At 45.7% G+C, this 23,443-nt stretch overlaps 2 protein-coding genes across 25 annotated transcripts in view; one reads left to right on the forward strand and one right to left on the reverse strand.

The window, feature by feature from the left end:
* Window positions 1–8,695, forward strand: part of Usp34 (ubiquitin specific peptidase 34) — a 180,919-nt gene extending 172,224 nt beyond the window's left edge. For all 9 annotated transcript variants that reach the window (XM_076547054.1, XM_076547052.1, XM_076547053.1 and 6 more), the window contains 5 exons: window positions 3,305–3,384; window positions 5,612–5,752; window positions 5,873–6,016; window positions 7,071–7,230; window positions 7,456–8,695. In XM_076547054.1, the coding sequence (XP_076403169.1) occupies window positions 3,305–3,384; window positions 5,612–5,752; window positions 5,873–6,016; window positions 7,071–7,230; window positions 7,456–8,063 (1,133 nt within the window). In that variant the 3' untranslated portion in view covers window positions 8,064–8,695. The remainder of the gene's footprint in view (window positions 1–3,304; window positions 3,385–5,611; window positions 5,753–5,872; window positions 6,017–7,070; window positions 7,231–7,455) is intronic.
* A 225-nt stretch (window positions 8,696–8,920) lies between these two features.
* On the reverse strand, window positions 8,921–18,615 carry LOC102903879 (activator of 90 kDa heat shock protein ATPase homolog 2). Of its 16 annotated transcripts, none has more exons than XM_076547066.1 (9): window positions 18,543–18,615; window positions 17,127–17,317; window positions 14,200–14,285; window positions 12,675–12,789; window positions 11,385–11,473; window positions 10,557–10,664; window positions 10,176–10,277; window positions 9,530–9,581; window positions 8,921–9,426 (listed from the first exon to the last, which is right to left on the reverse strand). In XM_076547066.1, exons 2-9 carry the CDS (start codon window positions 17,215–17,217, stop codon window positions 9,254–9,256), a joined length of 816 nt encoding a protein of 271 aa, XP_076403181.1. In that variant the 5' UTR covers window positions 17,218–17,317; window positions 18,543–18,615; the 3' UTR covers window positions 8,921–9,253. The 16 variants fall into 16 exon arrangements, with proteins under 16 accessions (XP_076403181.1, XP_076403178.1, XP_015849147.1 ...); XM_076547063.1 differs by having other exon boundaries at window positions 8,921–9,447; XM_015993661.3 differs by having other exon boundaries at window positions 8,921–9,447; window positions 10,557–10,670.
* Window positions 18,616–23,443: the final 4,828 nt, after the last annotated feature.

A 23,443-nucleotide genomic window follows, 5' to 3' on the forward strand; every position in this document is an offset into this window, starting at 1 on the left:
TGATGGGTGGATTAACACTACTATAGAAAACCAGTCAGAATTGTAACGACTCAGAGGAAACTGTGACTAGTAATATACATATGAAATATTTTATTCTCACAGCAATCATGGAAGTACCAAAAATTCTGAGATAACCATTTCACTGCATAAGCAACTCGAAAGGTGTTTCTTTTACTGACAAACCACACAACGGCTTCTACAGCCTGCGGTGTTCTGACAAAGAAAGGGTGTACTTACAGACGCTTTTGAGTGAGGAATGGGGCGGAGCATGGGCCTTGCGTAAGGGTGCCTGAAGTCACAGGATAGAGAAAGATAAGTTCTACAGACACCAGTGTATTTTAGATGTGCCATTCTATTTACTAAGGGAAAGCCTAGAAGTGTACTTGAGGCTGAAGAAAGAGGCCCAGCAGTTAAAGAGTGCCTACTGATCTTGCAGAGTTCCCATAACCTCCTAGATTGGATAGCTCCCAACTAACTCCTGCTCCAGGAGTTCTCATGCTCACTCTGTACTCTGGACAAATGCACACAGACACACAGACAGTATAAAGATAAAGAAGTGTGCCTGAGAGCTTCTCCATGTGAGTGACATAGGTACTAAAAAGGAGTATGTAGGATTCAGAGAATATTGGCCTCCCGCTCATCCCTAGTGCTTTATGAAAATGCAAGAAAGTTCAGAAATCCTGGTGTCCTGAAGGAACAACCTTCTATCCAGAGGAAACAACTTGAGGGAACTGGAAAGACTGGAAGGTGACTTCAGTTTCCCCTGGTTGGCATAGGTTGTTTAGAGTTTACTATATGAGCTGGCTTAGGAAACTCATTTTCAGATTGGTAATTATCTATGTTCGTTGCTGTATTACATAGTACGTCAAACTAATTTCCTTAATGCTGCACTGTCTAAAATAAAGCTAACATGCTACTTACTAGTCTTAGTGAATCTAAAAAAAAGGTAATAAAACTAGGAAGTAGTTCAGTAGAAGAGCATCCCATTTAGTATGCTAAAGGCCCTGGGCTTGAACCCCTGTACAAAGTGTGCCTGGGGTGGTATTATGTTACGTAAACAGTGGTACAGATAATGTGAAGATCATAAAATGATACCAGAGGGTTTGAGTCAATGTAGATTATTGAAAAGATTATAGGTGTTAGATAAATGTGGGATAGATGTAACTAACAGGCTTTGAGATGAATTAGGAAACTATTACAAACTCTAATCCTAGCACTTAGGAATTGGAGGCAAGGGCATCACGAAGTCAAGGCCAACTTTGGTTGCATGAGAACCTGTCGCAGGAAAAAAGAGCAAAAATCATTCGTTGCCCCCCCCCCCAAAGAAACAACAAAATGAAATAAATAAGGATTAAAGCAATATTTTTCAAAGCTGTGAAATTTTAATGTGTTTGTCTGACATACCTAATACAGTAGTAGGTGCCAATAAATGTTCCTTTCGTTCTTGTTTTCAAAGGTGATTTTATAGCATAAGAGATGTCTGCAGGGTTGATTTGTTGTAGTGATTAATGCTGGCTTTTGTAGCTGTTGAAAAGTAAGAAGAAGGATTGTTTTACTTTGAGGAACAATTTTTGAAGAAAGAAACAGTTAATAAAAACTTGAGTGGTAACCCAGACTTGCCATGAGAGTTGGTACCGAGCCGCAGTCTGGACACTGACCGGCAGGCAGACTGGAGAGCCGGACATTAGTGCAGGCTCTGCAGGCCATGTGTTCTAGGTCACCAGTCCTTAAAAAGTCAAAGCGTCCAGCTCTAGGAGCTGTACACTGTAACCCCACACTTCTGAGTCAGAGACGAGAGGATTGTGGGTTCCAAGACCAGCTCAGGCCATGTGTCAGAGTGGAATCAAAGAGAAAAGCCATTCCTGACTCACCCAACCCTAAATCAGGTGGGTCAGACTTGGCCCGAGGGTCACATTTTGCCAACCCGTCTTTTATGACCAGTTACAATGAAAGAGTATGTGACTGTAGAAACCATTCCCTGTAGCCACACTTTGATGCTTGTCTGTGTATATGTGCTATGGTTGATAAATGCTTCCAGCTACATCCAGATTAGCTTAGAATAAAGGAAGGACAAGAAATGTCTTGTCATTACAGGGGACTAATAGGCTTCATTCTGAAAGAGAGCCTTAAGTGTGTGATTTGCTGTTTAAAGGTCTCAAAGCCTTGGCCTAACCCAAGAAGTGTCAAACTACAACCTACCTACTAGTAGTTCTTAAAAAGCCAGCAGCTACCTACTAAAAGTAGGCTTCATATTTATATACTAAGAAAATTAGAATAGAATGTTTTATGACACATGAAAATTGTGATTTAAATTTTAATACTTGTTAAGTTTTACTTGTAGCCAGCAAACCTTAGTCGTTTGCTCCTATCCTTGCCACTTTGGCATTGCTTTCACAGCCTTGAGTAGCTGCAGTGGGCATCGGATGGCCACAGGCCTATATTTAGTGTCTGCTCGCTACAGAAAATCTTGTCATCTCCCGACCCAGCCCATACTTTTTGTTTAACTGGAAGATAGCTTATATTCTATTTCTCCTCTGTGGTTATATTTTTCCTGAAGGTGGAGAGATGTAGAAGTAGTACATTTATGGAGGAAGCTGACATTGCAGCTTCTGTAAGAGAGGCAGAGAGGGTGGAGGAGAGGAGGATCATAGGGAAATGTATTGACGGCTACAAGAGGTTAAATTAGGGGTTTCAGGACTTGGGCTGTAACTCAGTGGTAAAGTGCTTACCTAGCTTACCGAGCCCCTGGTTTCAGACCCCAGGAAAACACATACGAATACAAGCACGTGCACACAGAGTCCCAACAGTCCCAAATCGGATCTACCCAGAAGGTCCTGAGGACAAGGCAAGGAGACAGCAGTAGACTCAGCAGTGTCTACTTCAGTACACACAGAGAAAACAAAAGGGGGAGAAATGGAATGCTCTAGAACATAGTTCTCACCTTCTCTCCCACCCTTCTGAAATGTAGCAGCCCTGGGAAATTTTCTAATGTACAGAGTATTTCCTTAATCCTTGAAAACCTCTCACAGTGACTTGAATCTTCCTAGTTAAGTCCCAGTACTCAAAAATAAGAGCTGGCTGAAATTATTGTCTTAGATCCTTCTCGGGATGAGGTACAGGGTGTAGAAATAAATTCACAATTCCACATTCTCAATTTCTGCACTGCTTAAAACATTGTAATGAGTTCTCTTGTAATGATGCAGTCAAAACCAGAGATAGCTAACAGTATTGTACCTTCAGTTCAGTCACTCATCAGTAGAACTTACAATGATAACCTGTTCTGATTTTCTGTTTCAAACACTAGGTGTCCTGGTTGCCTATGAAGGCTTGCCACTTCATCTTGCACTGTTCCCCAAACTTTGGACTGAGCTATGTCAGACTCAGGTAAAGCACATGATTTTTACATGATTGCTCTCTGATCTCATCCAACCAAATAGCTGGGAAGTTTTAGAACAACTGGTTTAAAACTGTTTAGCTATAAATTGGGAGCGTTGTAGAATTAAGGGAAGTACTACCTTCTGGAATTTTATGCCAACTCAAGCTTTGTATGGGGAAAATCCAAATAAGCTATTTATGTTGGATTTCTCACCCATAGCTCAGTAGCAGCAGTTTCTGGGGAAGTCTGAAACAGAGATGCTGGAGAAAGCAAGCTCCTACCCCTCCTAGCAGAGCTCCTGCCGCTCAACTGTCTCTTCCTTGTCACTAACATCTCTAGCAGAAACCATGTTGCTTGGCCTTTAGCTCTGCCTGCTTGTGGTTTTTCAGGGATCTCTTGCTCATGTTTTCTACCATCAGTCTTACTGAGAACAGGACAGTTTTAGCTCAAACCAAATAGAACAGGAAAGGCTATGTCACCCACTCCATGTCTCAGAGAGTCACCTCCAGCCAGGCATGGTGATGCATGCCTATAACTGCATCCCCAGCATATGCTGGAACAGGAGGATAGCCACAAATTCAAGGCCAGCCTGGCCTACATAACAGGACCCTGCCTGCCTCAAAAAACAAAACAAAACAAAAAAAAACTTTAAAGCCAGCACATTAACCCATAAGTAATGCTTGTTAAGGTGTTGAATTTGTGAAGAAGGAAGCCAGATTAATCTAATCTGAGGTTTGTCTCAGCCCTTGGATATGGCCTCAATTATCCCTACAAACCAACTATTTGATTTCCTTCTGGTTGCATCTTTACATGTTCACCATGCTATACCATAATATTTATTTCTTGCCCCAAACTCGAAGACTGTATATAGCATCATCTGTTCCTTGAGGAATGTTAGTTTTCTGCAGTAGTACTTATTACTGAGCAAAAGTTTCTCAACTATTACTACAAAGAACTTTGGACTCTTGTGAAAGACATTGATTCCACTTAGTTAATGTGATTGGCATTCAGAAAATGACTTATCGGTTTACTTTACTTTTGAGACAGGGTCTCCTTTTGTAGCCCTGGTTGTGCTGGAACTCCCTGTATAGACCAGGCTGCTGTCCTTGAATACAGAGATTGTCCAGCCTCTGCCTCAGGAGTGCTGGGATCAAAGGTGTGCACTACCTTGAACTGAGTAGTGTCTTCAATAAGTCGGAGCAGATTTCTGCTTTCCCCTCTCTGCCACTGCTATTGCTCTTTTCGTAGATAACAGCATGAAAGGTATAAATTTCTATTTAAATTTTTATGTGTATGGGTGTTGTCTGCATACCGTGTACATGCAGTCCCCTCAGAGACCAGAAGGCGCCATTGGGTCCCCTGAGACTGGAGCATTACAGATGGTTGTGGGCTGCCATGTGGGTTCTGGGAATTGAACCCAGATCTTCGGGAAAAGCAGCCAGTCAGTACTTTTAACTGTTGAGCTATCTCTCTAGTCCCTCTCCCGCCCCCCCCCCCCCCCCGCCCCCCCAGCACTAAGAATCTAAAGAGCCTGTCCTATTCTATTCCTAACTTCTTGGGTAATCTTGCAACTGACTGACTTACTAAAATATGTTCATAAATATATGCTATCTAAAGTCTGTTTCCTATGTGTGATATATATACCCATGTAGGTATTCTAGATGGTATATGTGTTGAAAGACATACTACAGAAAAAACAAATTTTAGTAACATTTCCAAACATTGGGACCTCACAGTAAAGCCTAACTCTGTTTAGCAAATGTATTTTCTTAAAATGTCTTTTCTTGATATATATGTGGTTTGGTTATCTATGCATTTATTCATTGATTGTCCCCTTAAAACATTCATATCCCCTATTCCTTAAGGCTTGTTTTTTAATCCTTGTTAACTCTGTGCTGGCTGATAAAGCCACATTTCCTTTAAGGTATGTGTTGTATGGATGGGGCTGGAGGGGTGGCCAGTGCTTAGGAGCATTTGCTATTCTTCCAGAGGATCCGAGTTTGATTCACAGCACCCACGTGGCAGCTAGCAACTGTCTGTGACTCCAGTTAACAGGGAATCCAACACCCTCTCCTGGCCTCTGTGAACATGGTAGACACACATAGATGCAGGCACACAGGCAGAACACATTGAGTTTTGCCATTGTATTTCTGTAGCAAATTATTGGTTCACCTAGAACTGAACATTGTCCAAGGGCCTAGCTTCTAACTTCAGTGTTTCTTTTCTCCACTTTAGTCCGCAATGTCGAAAAACTGCATCAAGCTTCTGTGTGAAGATCCTGTTTTTGCAGAGTATATTAAATGTATCCTAATGGATGAAAGAACTTTTCTAAATAACAATATTGTCTACACATTCATGACACATTTCCTTCTAAAGGTATATAGTTCTTCTGAAAGACCATTTCTGCTTAATGTGTACTTACTATGTTAGTCTTGGATGTTTTCTTTCTTACTATGTTTTCTTGGATGTTAGTCACGGCCATGTTTTCTTTTCCAGGTTCAGAGTCAAGTGTTTTCAGAAGCAAACTGTGCCAGTTTAATCAGCACCCTTATCACAAACTTGATAAACCAATATCAAAACTTGCAATCTGATTTCACCAACCGAGTTGAAATTTCAAAAGCAAGTGCTTCTTTAAATGGGGTAAGAACTGTGCTAAGAAGTTCAAAACTGACCTTAAATTCAGTTCTTACAGCCGGGCAGTGGTGGCGCACACCTTTAGTCCCGGCACTTGGGAGGCAGAGCCAGGTGGATCTCTGTGAGTTCGAGGCCAGCTTGGGCTACAGAGAAAGTTCCGGGACAGACTCCAAAGCTACAGAGAGGAACCCAGTCTTGGGGTGGGAGTGAGGGGATCAACTCTTACATCTGGCCTCTGTTCAACTATTACTGTTTTAGTATTACTGTTTAACGGATCACATATGATGAGAAAAACTATTTCAATTTGGCATTTCAGTGTATTAAGGGCAATGAAACCAGTAAGAACTAAGACAGTGGCATATACCTATAATCATAGCACTTGAGCAGTGGCAGGAAGATCATTGGCAAATTGGAGACGAGCCTTAGAACACAAGTTCTGTCTTTATAAAAGGCAGAATAGATCCCTTTATCTCTGCTTGTGTATGTGTGTGTTGAAATTTGTGATAATTATATTGTCTATGACTCCCAAGTAATCAAAACAGTCTCACTTATGATTATAAAGGCAGCTAAGACTAGAGTATATTGACTTATGTAGATTCTATGAAAGCCATAGAATGCAACATGCTAGAAACATGCAGACTGTCATTCAGCAGCAGCCCCTAACTAACAAGATGCAGGGTTTTTTGTTTGTTTGCCTATTTGTTTTTTTGGTACAGGGACATACACCAGAACTGAACTTGAGAAACTATGACTCCTATGAAATAAAATCAAATTTTATTTGAAATTATAGCATGATTTGAAATCACTATATAAACTTAAGCTGCATTATTTGGTTTCTGTTTCAAGAGTCTTTACTCTGGCCTACTTGACATAGGCACACAACAGTGGTATAAACGACTCAACTGATGGAATACTGTAATGTCCTAATGCTGGTTTAGCATTATTCCACATTGCTAGAGAAACCAGAATGGATAGATTCCTGGGAAAAAACCTCTTCAGCTTTGAAGTTTTGTCTAAATGTTCCTTGAGGATTTGAACTCTTCTATCTGGGTTTTTGTAGGACCTGAGGGCACTTGCTCTGCTCCTGTCAGTACACACTCCCAAACAATTAAACCCAGCTCTGATCCCAACTCTGCAAGAGCTTTTAAGCAAATGTAGAACTTGTCTGCAGCAGAGAAACTCACTCCAAGAGCAAGACGCCAAAGAAAGAAAAACTAAAGGTGAGCTTTGTCAGCTGAGGCTGAGGCTGGGGCTGGGGCTGGGGCTGGGGGAGGAAGACAAGCTGGAGGTGTGGCTCAGTGGTCGCTCTTGCCTAGTACTGCAAGCCCTCAGCTTCAGCACTATCAACAAAAGCTAACAACAACACTGGCTTCCCCACAGTTGCCCCCATAGGATTTTACTCTTCTTTTGAAGAAGATTCTGGTTTAATGTAATTTCCCCCACAGATGATGAAGGGGCAACTCCTGTTAAAAGGCGACGAGTAAGCAGTGATGAGGAGCACGCCGTAGACAGCTGCATTGGGGACATCAAAACAGATACCAGGGAGGTCCTGACCCCCACTAGCACCTCAGACAATGAGACAAGAGACTCATCGATTATTGATCCAGGGACCGAGCAAGACCTTCCTTCCCCTGAAAATGGCTCTGTCAAAGAGTATCGGATGGAAGGCCCATCTTCCTTTCCAGAAGACGGGTCACATATCCGGTCCCAGCATGCAGAGGAACAGTCTAACAGTGGCAGGTTTGACGACTGTAAAGAGTTTAAAGACCTTCACTGTCCCAAGGATACTACACTAGCTGAAGACGAATCCGAATTCCCTTCAACTTCCATCTCTGCAGTTCTGTCTGACTTAGCTGATCTGAGAAGCTGTGACGGTCAAGCTTTGTCCTCCCAGGACCCCGAGGCTGCTCTATCACTCAGTTGTGGCCATTCCAGAGGCCTCTTTAGTCACATGCAGCAACACGACATTTTAGATACCCTGTGTAGGACCATTGAATCAACAATCCATGTGGTCACAAGGATATCTGGCAAAGGAAATCCAGCTGCTTCTTGACATTAGATGTGGCATGTCTACTTTCCAGTGCCCCTCCCCCATGCCGTTTGTCTCGATTTTGCTGATTTGTTTTGTGCTTCAGTTTGTCCAGTGCTCTCTGCTTGAATGGCAAGATAGATTTATAGGCTTACTTCTTGGTCAGGCAGAACTCCAGATGAAAAAACTTGCATCTTCTGTATACTTTCTAAAGGGCAATCAGATAATGGGTATGTTTTATGTAATTAAGAGTTCACTGTAGTGGCTTTCATTTAATATGGCTTTCTGGGAGAATCAGGGCTCTGACCCTGTACAATGTAATTTAAACTTACAGCATTTTTACTGTGTATAATAATATGGTGTCCTCTGTGCCAGTTTTGTACCTTAAAATAAGAGAGGCAGATTGCCTCTGATCGCTGTGGTTCTTATTATCAAAATTAAGTTTACTTGTATACGGAACAACCACAAGAAATTTGATTCTGTAAAGAATCCTCTTTAGCTGTGGCCTGGCAGTATATAAATGGTGCTTTATTTAACAGAATACCTGTGGAGGAAATAAAGCACACTTGATGTAAAAATAACTGTTTTATTTTTATTGAAATGACTGACTGTTCTGTGTACTTAATTAAACTGACTGTGATGACTTTCCTTTGTTACGTAAGTTGTTTCAGTTTCCTTGGACGACAGCAGTGAGCCGACTGGAGGGAGGAAGCAGGTGGCCGTTTGGCTGTTTGAGAAGTCCTCAGTAGTCCAAAAAAGTAACTTACCACGTGGATGTCTCGTTCCTCGGAAGCCACCAAGGAGAGCAAGAGAAGTGTTAACAATGCAGCCAACTAGCCCTCACCACAACACTTCTAAGAACTACACTTTGAAAACTGGAGTAGAACAAAATAGTATAACATGCCATTTATTTGTCTTAAGCTTAAATCAACTGTAGCAGTGAAGTAGTGTGTTGGGACCAGCCTTAGCTTGTGGGGACTGGACTTCACCTACTTTCCAGAGAGGAACAGCCATGGAAGGTGAGACGATGCCTGATTTTACTCAGTGCAGTAAAGCTTCAAGCAGTATTTTTCAATTCTGTAGGTTCATGAATTTCATCCAATATAAAATAAATTAGGGACCTTGGAGGAAGAGACTTTGAGGAAGAAAGAAGAGGTAAGTAAACAGGCCAGGTTTCTGCTTACAGAAGGATGTCCTTATAAAACCTAACTAATTCAAGCATTCTGGGTGGTGAGCTGAAGTAAACCTTTTATTTCTTCAAAGTGTTGCTTCTGCCAACAGAATTTTGTATTCTCTTCTTTACAGACAGGAACTCCTTTACAGTCCAATTGTAATTCCGTTTGCCCTGGAGCAGGCACAAAATTCAATGCAACTGTTGCATAGTGTTCTGGGGGGAAAAACCAGGAGCCTTATTATGACATCAGAAAGAAGAAAGTGTCCAGGCCAGCTGCACTTGGCTGGGCTTCCATATGTAAACTCATATAACATACCTTCCGGCCAGTTCCTGCATCTCCATTTCATGGTGATCTTCCTGTTTGTTAACTGAAAACAAAGGAGACATTTCACTAAAAACATTTATTGAGGAAAGGCGCAAAGCTACACAGTAAAACCCTGTCTCGAAAAACCAAAAAAAATAAATAAAAATAAAAACATTTATTGAAACTTGCACCATACAACAGAAGAAACTAACCCTTCCAAGTTAAGCTCCTTTTAATACTAGAACCAACAAACAGCATACAAACCTGTGTTCCAGTTTACGCCATTGCTCTGCAATATCCTTGGCAACATTAATACCAAGGACCAAACTACAGTAATCCCTGGTAACTACACAGCTGATTGGAAATGCCAGTGGTATCTGGCAGCTTGGACCCTAATGACAGAGTGCTGGAACCAGCAGAGCTTGAAGTCTCCAAGACAAAATGGGGCAGAATTACTATCACAGTAAGGCTTAGTTCTTATCATTACTTAAACAAAATGCACAGTATGTAACATTTCTCTACATTGAACCTTATTAAAAAGAACTTGAGACTGAACTCATCAAAACCTTTAAACAAGTTAAAACTAATAGGAGTGAAAGAGCAACCCCAGGTCACCACAGGTGACCCCAGGTCACCACTGTAACCTTGTATTACTTACCAGTTCCACATATTCTCCAGTGATGTTCCCATCAAACATCTGGAATTTCCCTCCCCTTTCAGCTTCTAATACAGCAGGAGATTTGGAAAATTTTTGCACCAACTAGCCAAACAAAACAAACATATTACTCCAATGCATGCTGTCCCCCTACGCATGTGGTAAGGCATATACCAGTATCTAATATGCCAGGTCAATCAGCATTTCACCAGTGATGTGGCTTTGCTTTAATTTTGTTGGACATCAAAGCTTTCTTCTTTATAGAGGTGGGAAATTTATATATCCCCCAACTGCTGATACAGCCCACCACAAGTTGTCACTTGTCGTCACTCAAGTTCTTCAGAAGCAGACTGTTCCTTGGGCCTGGCTCAGGGTGTTACTTACGTCTTTCACGGTGAAGATGCTGTACAGCTGCTCTACTGTCGTGTCAAACTGCTCCGTCAAGTGCAAGGCTACAGTCGGAATCCTCACACCCAGTGCCACTGGAGAAGCCTGCACCTCAGGGTGGGAGAGGATCAAGAGTGAGACACCACAAGAGAAGCGACAGGATCCAAAGGTCACGCCTACAAGGTGCACACTGCTGCCTCCACTTAGAGAAGAACAGCACTAAAGTTCTCTGCTGCAGCGGTGCTGGCTGTGAGGCTGGAAACGGCTTGTTCCTGTGAGCACTTTACCTCCAGTCCACTCCCAGGCTATAGCTCAACACCTCTGCTCTTAGACCCAGAACATGACAAGAGGGTGGAAGATGACCACACCTGAAGGGTGTTAATTCCATGCATACATTCCAAAACCAAAACCAAGCCCTTGAAGAACGTTCTTCTGCCACGATAGATGAGCCTCAGTGTCACTTGCTTTTGCTGGCTATGATGGCTTACACTTCTGCTCTCAGCAGACGGGTCTGAAGCAGGGTCACCTTGAGCCTAGGCTAGTCTATCAACCAATGACTTAAAAATAATTTTAATGAAGTACACAGCCTATTTAGTGTTCTCATCCATCAAGAATTGGAACCTCAGGCTAGAGGTGAGTTCTGTGGTAGGGAGCATGCCCAGAATACAACCGCCTCATACCTGGCACAAAAACAAAAAAGGAGTATTTTGTCATTCCACAAAATGACATCAATACCCTTTCCTCATCTACAACCCAGTATCATCAAAAGATTGTCTGGAAACTCATTAAAGGTGTCTTCCCTCATTATAGCCACCAGGCTCATACCTGCAAAGTATTTCCAGTCAGTTTCCTCTCAACAGTCAGTTCCTGGGTTGCTACAGCTTTTGTTGGTAAAATCATTCCTGTTGTAAATTCTATAAGGAAATAAAATTTTATTAACATTTTTATCTAAACTGGAATTTTTCAAAAGAACACTTTGAGGCCTTGAAAAGAACTCCCATGTTTTTACATATATTACTGATGCTTATTAGCAAAGGCCCTTTATTCTTTGTTCAATGCCTTGCTTTACCACATTCCTCTAAAATGCTGATTTTTCACAAGTTCTAAATAGCTAGGTTGTACATGATTAACTATTAATAGCTTATGGTCCTCACCTACTCTCCACTACCCCTCACAAAGCTTATTCTCACCCAGTTTTCATACCTGCAAGGTCTTGTGGGTAGAGTGCTGACCCCAAACCTGTGTATGCCAATACCTGGGCACTCAATGAGCAAGCTTCAAGGATGAGCTACAGAGAACGCCCTGCTGGCCACTCTGCCCAGCTGTCACCTCTCATTTGGGAAAATGACAATAGCCTCACTTGATACAGTATAGGGATCACCTAGGTATTACTGATACCTGTAATATCTGTGGTCACTTTCATTCATACATTCATTCACTCAGCAAAGATTTATTAAGCACCTACTATGTGCCAGGCATTGTGCTAGATGCTCGAGATACAGCAGTGAACAAGAGAGACACCTTCCATGCCCTCATGGAGCATATAGTCTAGCAGGGAAGACAGACATTAAACAAGTAATTACACAAAAACTAGTCAACTGGGGTGTTTTGTTTTTTCTTTTTTGAATGGGGTCTCACTGTGTGCCGAGACTAGCCTCAAACCTGCAACAGTCTTCCTACCTCAGCTTCCCGAGTGCTGAGACTTTAAGTGTACCACCATGCCCAGCTCAGGAAATTAGTGACAAGTGGCAATTATTACAGTCTTTCCCACAACTAGCTTTCAACACCCAGACTACAACTTAGTCTGCAGTCTAGTGATGTTTCAGGAGCCTGACTTGGGAATCCATCCCTCTTGCAAAATGTAACTTGGCAGGGGGCTGGAGAGATGGCTCAGAGGTTAAGAGCACTGCTTGTTCTTCCAAAGGTCCTGAGTTCAATTCCCAGCAACCACATGGTGGCTCACAACCATCTGTAGTGAGATCTGGCGCCCTCTTCTGGCCTGCAGGGGTGTGTGCAGACAGAACACTGTATACATAATAAATAAATCTTTTAAAAAAAATGTAACTTGGGTAAACAGCAAGGGACTCCGTGGTTCACAAGGGATGCCTTCTTTACCCGTCTTAAGTGCCTTCAGGTACTCTCCAAGAGCCTCCCTGACCTTGGCGGTGCCTGTAGTTTTCATAAGATCCTTCAGTATGTCCCCATCTCCTTTTTTTTTACTCACGTTCACCTACAAATCAGAAGAATACAATGGTACAATGAAATGTACAAAAGAATACAATGGTACAATGAAAATGGTACAAGAAATGTACACTGCTTCATGGTCACAGAGGAGCTAAGCATTTTTGAGGCCAGTACTGGCAGCCACGTTGTGAATGGACTGAACAGATCAACCATTTAACTTGATTTGAAATTGCCTAAGTATAGGAGTTAAACTGATCGTGGTTTTATCTAGAGAGGGTCTGGTATGGCAGCTCACCTATGGCTGAGCATTTAACAAGTGCCTGGTCTGAACTATGCTGTCAAAACTAACACACCAGATTCCAAAGACTAATACAGGAGGAAAAAAAGGTAAAGTACCTCATCAGTTATTTGTTAATTACATGTTAAAATCATATTTACTCTCTACTGGATACTGGATTAAAATTTTTAATTATTTTATCTGGTTTTTAATGTGGTAAATTAAAATTTAAATTGCATTATATGGCATTTATACTGAACAGCGCTGTTCTACAAACCCAAAGCCACCACCCAAGAAAATCAAGTTCCCATATAACCTGGCCTTGGACTGTATACTCTTGTCAGAGAGAAAAATCAGCTAAGGGAGAGGAAAAACGAAGAGGAATGCAACAGAAAGACAGGGATGCAATAAGTGGTCTGGTATTCGGAATGCAAAAAGGTGTCCTCAAACTACAGCAGGTCCCAGTGATTCTGGACTGGGCTGCATCTGAATCTGAATTCAGATGGTACTTGCAGGATAGACCTTTAGATCTGTTTAATATGCCACCAGGAAGCTGCATTGTTGAGCTCTATGTGGTAAAACTACAGCACCCAAGTCCAGCAAGCTAAGTCTGAAGGTTATGTCTGAGACAGGCCCACTTAAGACCTGAGACACACTTAGAGACGCTTTTGCCAGTGTCTAGCTTTGGAATAACAGCTGCTGTACAATGGTCTTGCCCCCAAGAGACAATGTGAAGAGTCAAAATGGGCATAGGAATAAGTCAGCTCCTCTCAGGGGGACAAGAAAGCCAGCCAGTCAAAAACAACTTGTTTTTTAAGCAATGAGACAAACGAGTACAGTACAGTTGAAGGCTGAGAACTGTCCCACTAAGGGGACAGTCGCATTCAGCAAGCCATGCAAGTACCTTGTCCCATTTAACCTGAATACATCCCAGGGTCAACTAACGACACAGATGAGGAAGCCAGGCTGCTGCAGTCAGGTACCCGGGTCCGGGGAGTCTGAAGCTCCCTAAGGGCGTCCTCTCCCACACTGCTCCAACTCTCATATACCCATAGTGCAATGGCAGACAACCTCCACAGTTCACAACTACCACGGGAGACCACACACCCAAGTGAGGAGTCTGCAAGGACCCAACACCAAGAGCAGAAGCTTGACTAGAAAGGAGAGCCTAGCAGGTACCTCGGTGTCACCGACTTCGTTCTCCTCAGAAAGGCTGGGTATTTCGATCAATCCTTTGTGTTTTGCACCAGATTCTTTAACTGTACCTAAAAGGAGCAAAATAGGCACAATTAATAACTGGTTTTATTCAAAAGTCCTCTGCCTGACTGAAGAGCCCACGTACGGCTCCACCCCCTTACAGGGTTAAAGCCATCCAAGAACAACCAAGACACGGTGGCTGGATCAGCCAATGTGGTGTACACAAACTGGCTATCACCCCTTTCTCTTGTCTAGCAAGAAGGGCTATCCTGAGGGGAAGAGGACACCAGAAGGACAAGTGGACAGAAAGGGACAGAGGGACAAAAAGGGAAAATGAGCTCTGACCATGGAAAGCTTCAAAAGCTGTGGCTTGGCAAAGTCTATGTGGACTTGGTGAAGTTGGATTTCTTCCCAGACCAAAGCCTCAATGTCCTCGAGGACACAATGGGTTAAAAGCCCTTGCAGCCAACTCCTGGTTACACACAGAAACTTCCTGTTGTTTTTCAATGCACATCTTTCTTACCATACTGGTCTGGGAGTATACAGAGCACTTAATATAATTTTACTCAAAATGAGTACTAGGTTCACAGGCAGGGCTATGCAACTGGAACACTGTTCATCAGCAGCCACACTGACACTTAGGCATGATCTAAAGGCATTTCATTGCCACAAAACAAGGTGAGAAAGGGTTCCACGACCCACACCAGGCTGCCTTCCAGCCCGATGAGTTGAGTTCATGCCTCACAGGCATCAGGAGGGACTGATTCTCTGAGCCTAGACCATATGTGGGACAACTCCAAATGCCAGTTTTGGTTTTGTTTGGTTGGTTGATAAATGTAACTAACACATTAACTTAATCCAGAAGTCATACTTTCTGGGGTCTGGAATACTCATTTACTTTTCAAAGCACAACACAGGCCACACTCTTCATTACTGAGAAGACAAAGCCCTGAGACATGGACCTGACTGCAGAAGTGTGCAGACCAGCTCGCAGCACACACGGGCTCCAGCCACCCTCCTCAGTCAGTCAGCGAACAAACACTGGCAAAATCTAGTATCAGAGGAGCCCTCCCTTGGCTTGGACAGAGCCCAGGCTCCAGAAGTGCTACGCTAACCAGATTCTCTAAAGGGAGTGTATGTAGGAGACAGAAATGCCAAGGTGCAAAGGTCAGCCCCAGAGCCCCACCTACCTCTTCAGCTTGAGATGCCCATAAACGTGGTCCGTGCTGACTTGCAAGGGAGGTGCCACGGAACAGAGTAAGAGGGACAGCGTCCTTAGGACACGGGCCTGCCCACTTGCCTTTACTTCTTGCCTTTGCCCTGGCAGTCACAGGTTTGATGCCCACTTTGGTCTCTTCACTCCCCATCCCACCCCCAAGGAACTACCCAGGGATGATGGGCTTCAAGGTCTCATCCCACACATAGACAACAGGAACACCAATCGGCAGATTCAGCTCAATGATGGCCACTTCAGAGGGACCTTCAAGATGCTTGATTCTGCCCCAAAGACTGTTTCCATGGCAACAATATATATGTCTTTCCCCTTCTAGGTCTGGGGATCTATTTTCTTGTCATCCAAAAAAGTGGTTGTTTGGGGCAAGGGAAATGAAGAGCTACAGGCCACGAGGTTCTTCAGACTCCAGGCCTGCTACCCCCCAGCAGCAGGAGCTACAAAGAAAGCAAGTCAGGGCAACCCCCAGCTGGAGGAGGGGTCTGTTCAGAGTCAGGGCTGAGACTGCTTGAGTGCATGTGCAAGTGAGTGAGCGTGCACATGTGTGCACGTCACTTAAGATCTAACCTAGAGCCTTCTGCACACTAGGCAAGCATTCCATCACAAGCTACATTCCAAGCTCTTGGCTTTTATGAAGTAGATCTATGTAGCTCAGGCTAGCTTTAACTTGCCGAGAATTTTCTGGGACTGCTTTGATATTTGAATACTTCCTTGACTCCTGCACAATGACATCAGTCCCAGGCCAGCGTAGAGAACTCCTCTCTAAAACTACACAGAAAGGAGCCAATGCAAGGGCAGAGCCCAACTTTTTAACACAGTGCAGTCTTCCATAACCAGATCTCTCTTGTCCTCTTCCTGTCCCTGGGTCTGATCCTTGGTCATTTCAACAAGTATTGAGTCAAAAGTTAAGTGCCATAGGAGAACTTGGCAAAGATAAGAAAATCACCAACAGAAATGCCTGACTAGTAAACAGACAAAAATGTGGTCTATCCACACAATGGATACAAAAAGCATAAAATACTGAAACACAGTACAACACGGAATGAAAACATGACCTGGAAGCAGAGTCAGGGAACTGTACACATGACAGGATTCTCACTATATGAATTGTCAGAGGCAAATCCACACAGACAAAACTTATGCTAAAGACCCCAGCCAGGGGAGGGCTGGCAAGTCAGCTCAGTGGTAAAGGAGCTTACTGCTGCAGCCTCCTGACGTGAAGTCGATTCCGAGAACCCAAACAAAGGTGAAGAGCCAACTCCACAAATGTGTCCTTGGACCTCATAAACCCACCAGGGCACACATGCGCCCACACACATTGTACACATGCATATTTTTTAAAAGACCCACGGGTGGGCCGGGAAGGAGGCACAGTGTGTACAAGTTGTTTGTCTTCATGTGCTGTGGCACACACAAATGATTTTAACTTTTTAAATAAAAGATTTCGAGGGAGCAGGCATCTGTAGAGGAAGGGTGCTCCAGGCAGCAGCTCCATGAAGCCCTCATCACAGCTGATGGTAAGAGGGTTCAGCTGAGAGAGTACTGCCCGTCAACCATCTAGAGTGCTGGGTAAAGTGCAGTTTCAGGACCCAGCAACTCCAAATGCATCTGCATCAAGAACTATACTGCTCACTAACTGGAAAAACTGCCCCGCCTGCCTCTCGCAGGACCCCATTACCTTTCCAGGTCAGCCGGATGTTCCACTCATAGAAGAAAATAAGCTTTCCTTTGCGGCTGCTACAGGAAGCCTCCCCTTCTACCTGCTTCATCTCACTGATCTCACATCGGCCAGCCTCATTCTCCACAGCAAGGCCCACCAGGAGCTCTCGGAGCTTCCCCTTGGACCAAACAGTGGCATCCCGCTCTGTCCTGCCAGAGAACAGAAAGACACGAGTGAATGACCCAGCTCGACTCCATCGGCCCAGCCAGATGCCTTCCAGACCCACGCCAGGTGAGCCCTGTGACTCACACGGCCTCCAACTTGCAAATGTGCTTCTTCGACTAGGTTTCTACTAGGTGTCTTCTAAGCCTGCTGCTCAGTTTCTTAAGACACTATTATTCATCATATACTACTGGGCAATCTTAAAAACAATGGCCCCGGGAAGGAGAGTCAAGCAATCTTACCCACAGGAAATTATTGGGCTGAGGCCATCTGTAACGGTTTAAATAACCTTAATCACAGTATCAACTATTGAGCTTGTCCATATTTATCTTATGCACTCCCCCTAATGCTCCCATCTGAAGGGACGGAGAGCGGCTGTGACAAGTCAGTGTCCTAGCCACGGAACCCAGCCTAGAACACTGGACATCATTCTTTCAGGACAGCCAAGTCATCTAATGGTGCGGTCCGGGCTCGGCCCCGGGAACTGCCTCAGCTTTGCCCAACGCCCGCCAGAGAGGCGGACATCTCCCGGTATTGCAGAGACACAAAGCGGGCGGGCAGCTAGTGCAAACTGAGACAAAGCCAAGAAAGTGAGATCCAAGCCCCTGCCCTTCCAACTGCAGGGGATACGGCCCTCGGCACACGCACGCGCACTACGCAGCTCCAGCCCGAAAGGGCCTGGTGAGGGGCGACCGAGGCACAGATGTCGGGGGCGGTGAGGCACCAGTCCCTCGCGGGGCTTGGCCCAACTTTCGGGAGGCGCCCGACGCCGGAGGGCCGGGGCAGTTACGAACCGTCTCCCGCCAGGGGCAGGCGTGCTGCGGCGCCGCGCGCCCCCCCCCCCCGCCCGCCCGCCGCCCGCGCCCGGGGCCCAGCCGCCGCCCGCCGCACCAGTGCCAGTTGTTCACGTTGGTCCCGTCCTCCCGCTCCTCCACGATCCAGCGCGGGTCCCCCTGACCCCACTTGGCCATGGCGGCCCGGGCGGCGCAGACGACGAGGGCCCCGGCAGCGGGTACGCACGGTTTCCGGCCTGAAGCCCGGCGAGCCTCGCAGGTCCCAGAAAGTGCCAGAAGTCCCCGCCCCGGGCCGCTCCGGCCGCGGCCTGCCCCGCCCCCCGCCGCCCGCTCCCGCCGCCCGCTCCGCCCCACACCGACTCCGCCCCGACCGCTCCCGCTCCGCCCCGGACCCTGCCACGCCCTCCATACGCCCCACCTCGGGACGCCGCCTTCTGCCCGGCTCCTCCCCCGGGCTCGCTCCGCCCCTCTCTAAGTTTCCGCCCCGCCCTGGCCCCGCCCTGGCCCCGCCCCCTAGCCTAAGGCTCCGCCCTCCTCTGGTTTCCTTCCTCGCCTAGGGCTCGGACTAGGATGCCCGCAGCTCGCGACTTCCCGGTCTCCCTGGTGCGCTGAGGACTTGCAGGGGGTTCCTGAAGCCGAGCGGGGCTGCTGGCCCGGGCCGCCTACCGACGGCCAAGACGCCGCCCAGGGCTCGCACTAGCGCTGGCTTTCCCTATTCCGGGAAGGTCCGTGGGTCGCGAGCGAGCTGCGCAATGCTCTCGACCCCGCACCCGGTTACTGAAGGAATACTTGCCTTTATTCATGCAGTACTCCTCTAGAGACCGTCAAGGACTGAGCTTGCAAGCGCATGGGATTGTGACTTAATACAGTTACAATACGGTTTATTAATTCTTTTCACCATCTAGTAAAAACTGCAACAACCATCTGGAAAGTGTTACTTTAGCAAAGAAAATCGGTAGTTCAGTGGGAGGTTGGGAAGGACCTGGCTGTGCTGTGGCCATGCCAGTCAGTGGTGTACATGTCTGTGCAACAAGCTGCTGGTTGGAGCTACTGCATTTCAATGTGTTCTTCGGGAAGTTACAACACTCACCCACGCTGTGACTGCCAAATCAAAATGACGTTGGGAGTTCGTCTGATCGGACCAGAGGCACAGCTGAGTGAAGGCATCGGAGACTGCGTGCTTACCCTATCCAGTTCTGATTGCTCCTAATAAAGCATCACATGATAAGGTTTAATAATCATTTGAACCTGACAGAAAATAAGACTTTCTGAGGCCATAAGCTGCTATAGTCACTAAAATGTGTAAACTCCAAAACTGTACAAGAACTGACACCAATGGAGATATTCACTAAAATGAGTGCGGCTCTAGCTGGAGGTACACAGACCGCTGGACCCTGAAGTGCTTGCTCTTCAGGTCTGCGATTTAAAAGTGGCCTCCAATGAAACTACATTGCAAAAATGGGGAAAAAAACCCAATGCAAAGAGTAAAAGAAGCGGGAAAGAGGCCCTGAGAATATTGTGGTAGAAAAAGAATCATGGACCATGAGCAAAAAGGTGGAGTCCCTCCCAGGCGCATTGGTAGACTGTGACAATATTTGGGATCCTAAAGAGATTTCAAATTGTCCAGAGTTAACTGAAGTTTTCCTTAATTTTCAAGAATCTGGTAAAGAAAAAGATAGAAAAAGAAAACCTTACATGACAGTGAGCCTGAAGACATCAGTCAAAGGGAAGAGGTGTGGGCTGCAGAGAGAGAGGACCCCCCCCCCCCACACACACACACACTGCAGTGAGAAGCAGTGTTTCCAGGCCATGGAAGGTGCAGCCCAGATGAGGCCAGCTGGGTGCAGGCTGGAGGCACAGGGCAAGTCCTCTTCAGCTGGGATTGTTTATGTAAACAACTGGCCTGGCATCCTTGTCCTGCTAGTCCAGAACATGTAACCTTGATAATTGTTTGCACTTTTAGACTTTTATGTTTTATTTATTGTGTGTTTGTTTGCACACACTCACCTACAGGCCACAGCACAGGCGTGGAGATCAGAGGTCAACTTCCAGAGTCAGTTCTCTGCTTCTACCATGTGGACCCCAGGGATGGAATAATGTCATTAAGCATATATATGTATATATGTAATTGTATATAATCTGGGTCTTGTTTTTTAATTACTAGTGTGAAAAAAGTAACTGTATTCTCATGAGAAAGCAAGTTCAATATGTTGTTTTGAAAATAATGACATTTTGTATGTTATTTGTATGTGTATGCAAGTAAGTGTGCAGGTCCAAGAAGTGCCTATGCATATGAATGCAGAGACGAGGGCAGAATGCCAGATAGCTTTCTCTCCCGTTCCCATTTTAAAAACAGCGTTTATTGGGGCTGGAGAGATGGCTCCGGGGCTAAGAACACTGGATGCTCTTCCAGAGGACCTGGATTCTGGAATTCACATGGCAGCCCACAACTCCAGTCCCAGGGGATCCAAAACCCCCTTCTGACCTCCTTGGGTACAAGGCATTTGTGGGGAGTATAGATATACAGGCTGGCAAATACCATATACATAAAATATCTTAATATCTTTTAAATTTTATTTTTATTATTTTAATTATGGGTATGTCGGGTGGGGATATGTACATATGAATGCAAGTGCGTGCCCACAGAGGCCATAAGTGTTAGAGCCTCTAGAGTTGGGTTACAGGCAGTTGTAAGCCACCTGATGTGGGTGTGGGAATTGAACTCAGCAGTATGTGCCCCTATCCACTCAACTATCTCTCCAGCCCCCCAAATAATTTTTTTAAAACCAAAAAAGGTTTATTATTTACACTTGGGGGCATGAGTGTGGAGGTCAGGAGACAACCTTCTGGAGTCTGTTCTCTCCTTCCACCATGTATGTATTGTTCCCCCCTTTTTTGGTAAACAGTTTTATATTATTTTAGGATAAATAGTTCTATCCTTAGAATGTAAGTACTTTTTAAATCACAGTGCATGCTTCTAATTTCAGCACTGGGGAGCTCAAGGGCAAGTGACTGTGAGTTCTTGTTCAGCCTGAACTACAGGATTTAAACCCTGTTTCAAAATAAATAAATTTTAAAAATAAAAGAGAGTGTGCCCTGGGCTGGAGAGTTGGCTCAGCAGTTAAGAGCACTGACTGCTCTTCCAGAGGACCTGGGTTCAATTCCCAGCACCCATATGGCAGCTCACACCTGTCTGTGACTCCAGTTCCAGGGAATCCAGCTCCCTCTCTGGCCTCAGCGGGCAGCAGCACACATGTGGTGCACAGACGAACAAGCAAAATACCACATACAAAAAACAAATTATTAAAAAAAAAAGTGTTGCCCCTAGGTGGCCAGCAGACACTCTCACTGGAAAATTGGGACCGGCTGCAATTCCATGTGACAGCACTGTGCATTTCTTTTTATAATTCTGATGCCTATGCATGTACCCAACTTCAGACACACTCATCAAAGACAGCCGCTGTGGCGCAGGCCTGCTGGTGTTGAGGATGCCTTCCCCTCTGTGGGCTGCACCACCACAGTGGGCACCAGGAAAACTGTGTGACCGGATGAACGCTTCTCAGTATTTCTGCATTCCCACCTGCTAATAGACTGTAAAGTCTATCTGGGAGGTAGGAAACATCGTTTTGTAGATCACATTTATGCGTTTGTGTGAGTGCAAAGGTTGGGAGACAGCCTGCAGGAGGCAATCTTCCCTTCTACTACGTGGGTCCTGGAGCTGAAACCGGGCATATCAGGCTTTTCTGCAAGTGTCCTTACCAGCGGCCACCTCACTGGCTATCGCTTTTTCTTAGTGACAGAAAAGAGTTTAAAGGATCAGAGTGATTACAGATAGTTAAGGGAATTGTTTGTTTGCTTGTTTGTTTTTTTAAAGATGTACCTTTATGTTGAACCACATGTGTGAGTGTGGGCATGTGCCTGTGCAGTGCAGGTGCCCTCCAGAGCCCTCGGGTCACCTGGAGCTGAGGTTCCCGGCAGTTGTGAACCACCTACCGTGGGATCAAAACTTAGGCAACTGAGTTTGGATCCTTCGCAAGAGCAGTATGGCACTCTCAGCCACTCTCGCTCCAGCCCCCAAATATCATTTCTTTGTTTAATAAATTGTATTTATGTTTATGTGTATGGGTGTTGTGCCTGCATGTAATATGTAACTTTATGTATCATCTGCATTCAGTGCCCATAGAAGCCAGAAGTGGGTACTGGATGCTCTGGTAATGGCATTAAAGGCGGTTGTGAGCTGCCATGTGGGTGCTTGGGAATCAAACCCAGGTCCTCTGGGAAAGCAGCCAGTGCTCTTAACCACTGAACCATCTCTCCAGACTCCAAACCAAAATACAGTTCCGTGTGTGTGTGTGTGTGTGTGTGTGTGTGTGTGTGTGTGTGTGTGTGTGTGTGTTTTAATGTTTGAAGCCAAGCATTGTGACACACACCCGCAGCCCCGGCTTCTCTGGAGGCTAAAGGAGATTCACTTCAGCCCATGAGTCAAGAACAACATAGGTAATATGACAAAACCCCATCTTAAAAAGAGGAATCAAGGCGGGCGGTGGTGGCGCACGCCTTTAATCCCAGCACAGAGGGAGAGGCAGAGGCAGGCGGATCTCGTGAGTTCGAGGCCAGCCTGAGCTACAGAGTGAGTTCCAGGAAGGGTGCCAAAGCTACACAGTAACCCTGTCTCGAAAAACCAAAAAAAAAAAAAAAAAAAAAATCAGACAAAGCCACGTGAAAACACTGCAAAAGGATCCAAAGCCAACACTCGCCTGTCCTAACTGTCCTGGCTTGCTCTCTGCCGCCGTGATAAACATGTGATAAGGCCAGCGTAGGAGCGGTAGGGTTCACTTAGCTCACAGGTGTAGGCCCTCTAAGAAGGAAGCCAAGGCGAGACCTCCAGGCGGGAACCTGGCGGCACAAACTGAAGCCGAGACCAGGAGGGCTGCTTCCTGGCTGCTCCTGAGGGTTTGCTCAGCCTCCTCTGCAGCCCCAGACGCTGCCCAGGAGTGGCATCAATCATTCAAGACAACGGCCTGCCCTGGGCCCCGGGCCAGCGCGGTGGAGGCGGTTCTTCACTGGGGGCCCCACTTTCGGGGTGACTCGAGCTGTGCCAAGTTAACAGACAAACCAGCGCCCTGACACCACAGTGCCATAGATCCTGTGTCCATGAAAGAGAACCGGGCCGACGTGGGTGGACAGACTCTTGACAGGGGGGTGGGAGAGTGCCTTCCCGAACGAAGGTGCGCCCTCACCTGTGGGCTGTGCCGGTCAGCCGGGAGGAGGGAAGGAGGGGCGGGGTCAGCCGGGAGGGGGGCAGGGGGCGGGGTCAGC

This window comes from Peromyscus maniculatus, chromosome 10 (assembly GCF_049852395.1).
Source record: "Peromyscus maniculatus bairdii isolate BWxNUB_F1_BW_parent chromosome 10, HU_Pman_BW_mat_3.1, whole genome shotgun sequence".
NCBI classification, from domain to species: Eukaryota; Metazoa; Chordata; class Mammalia; order Rodentia; family Cricetidae; genus Peromyscus; species Peromyscus maniculatus.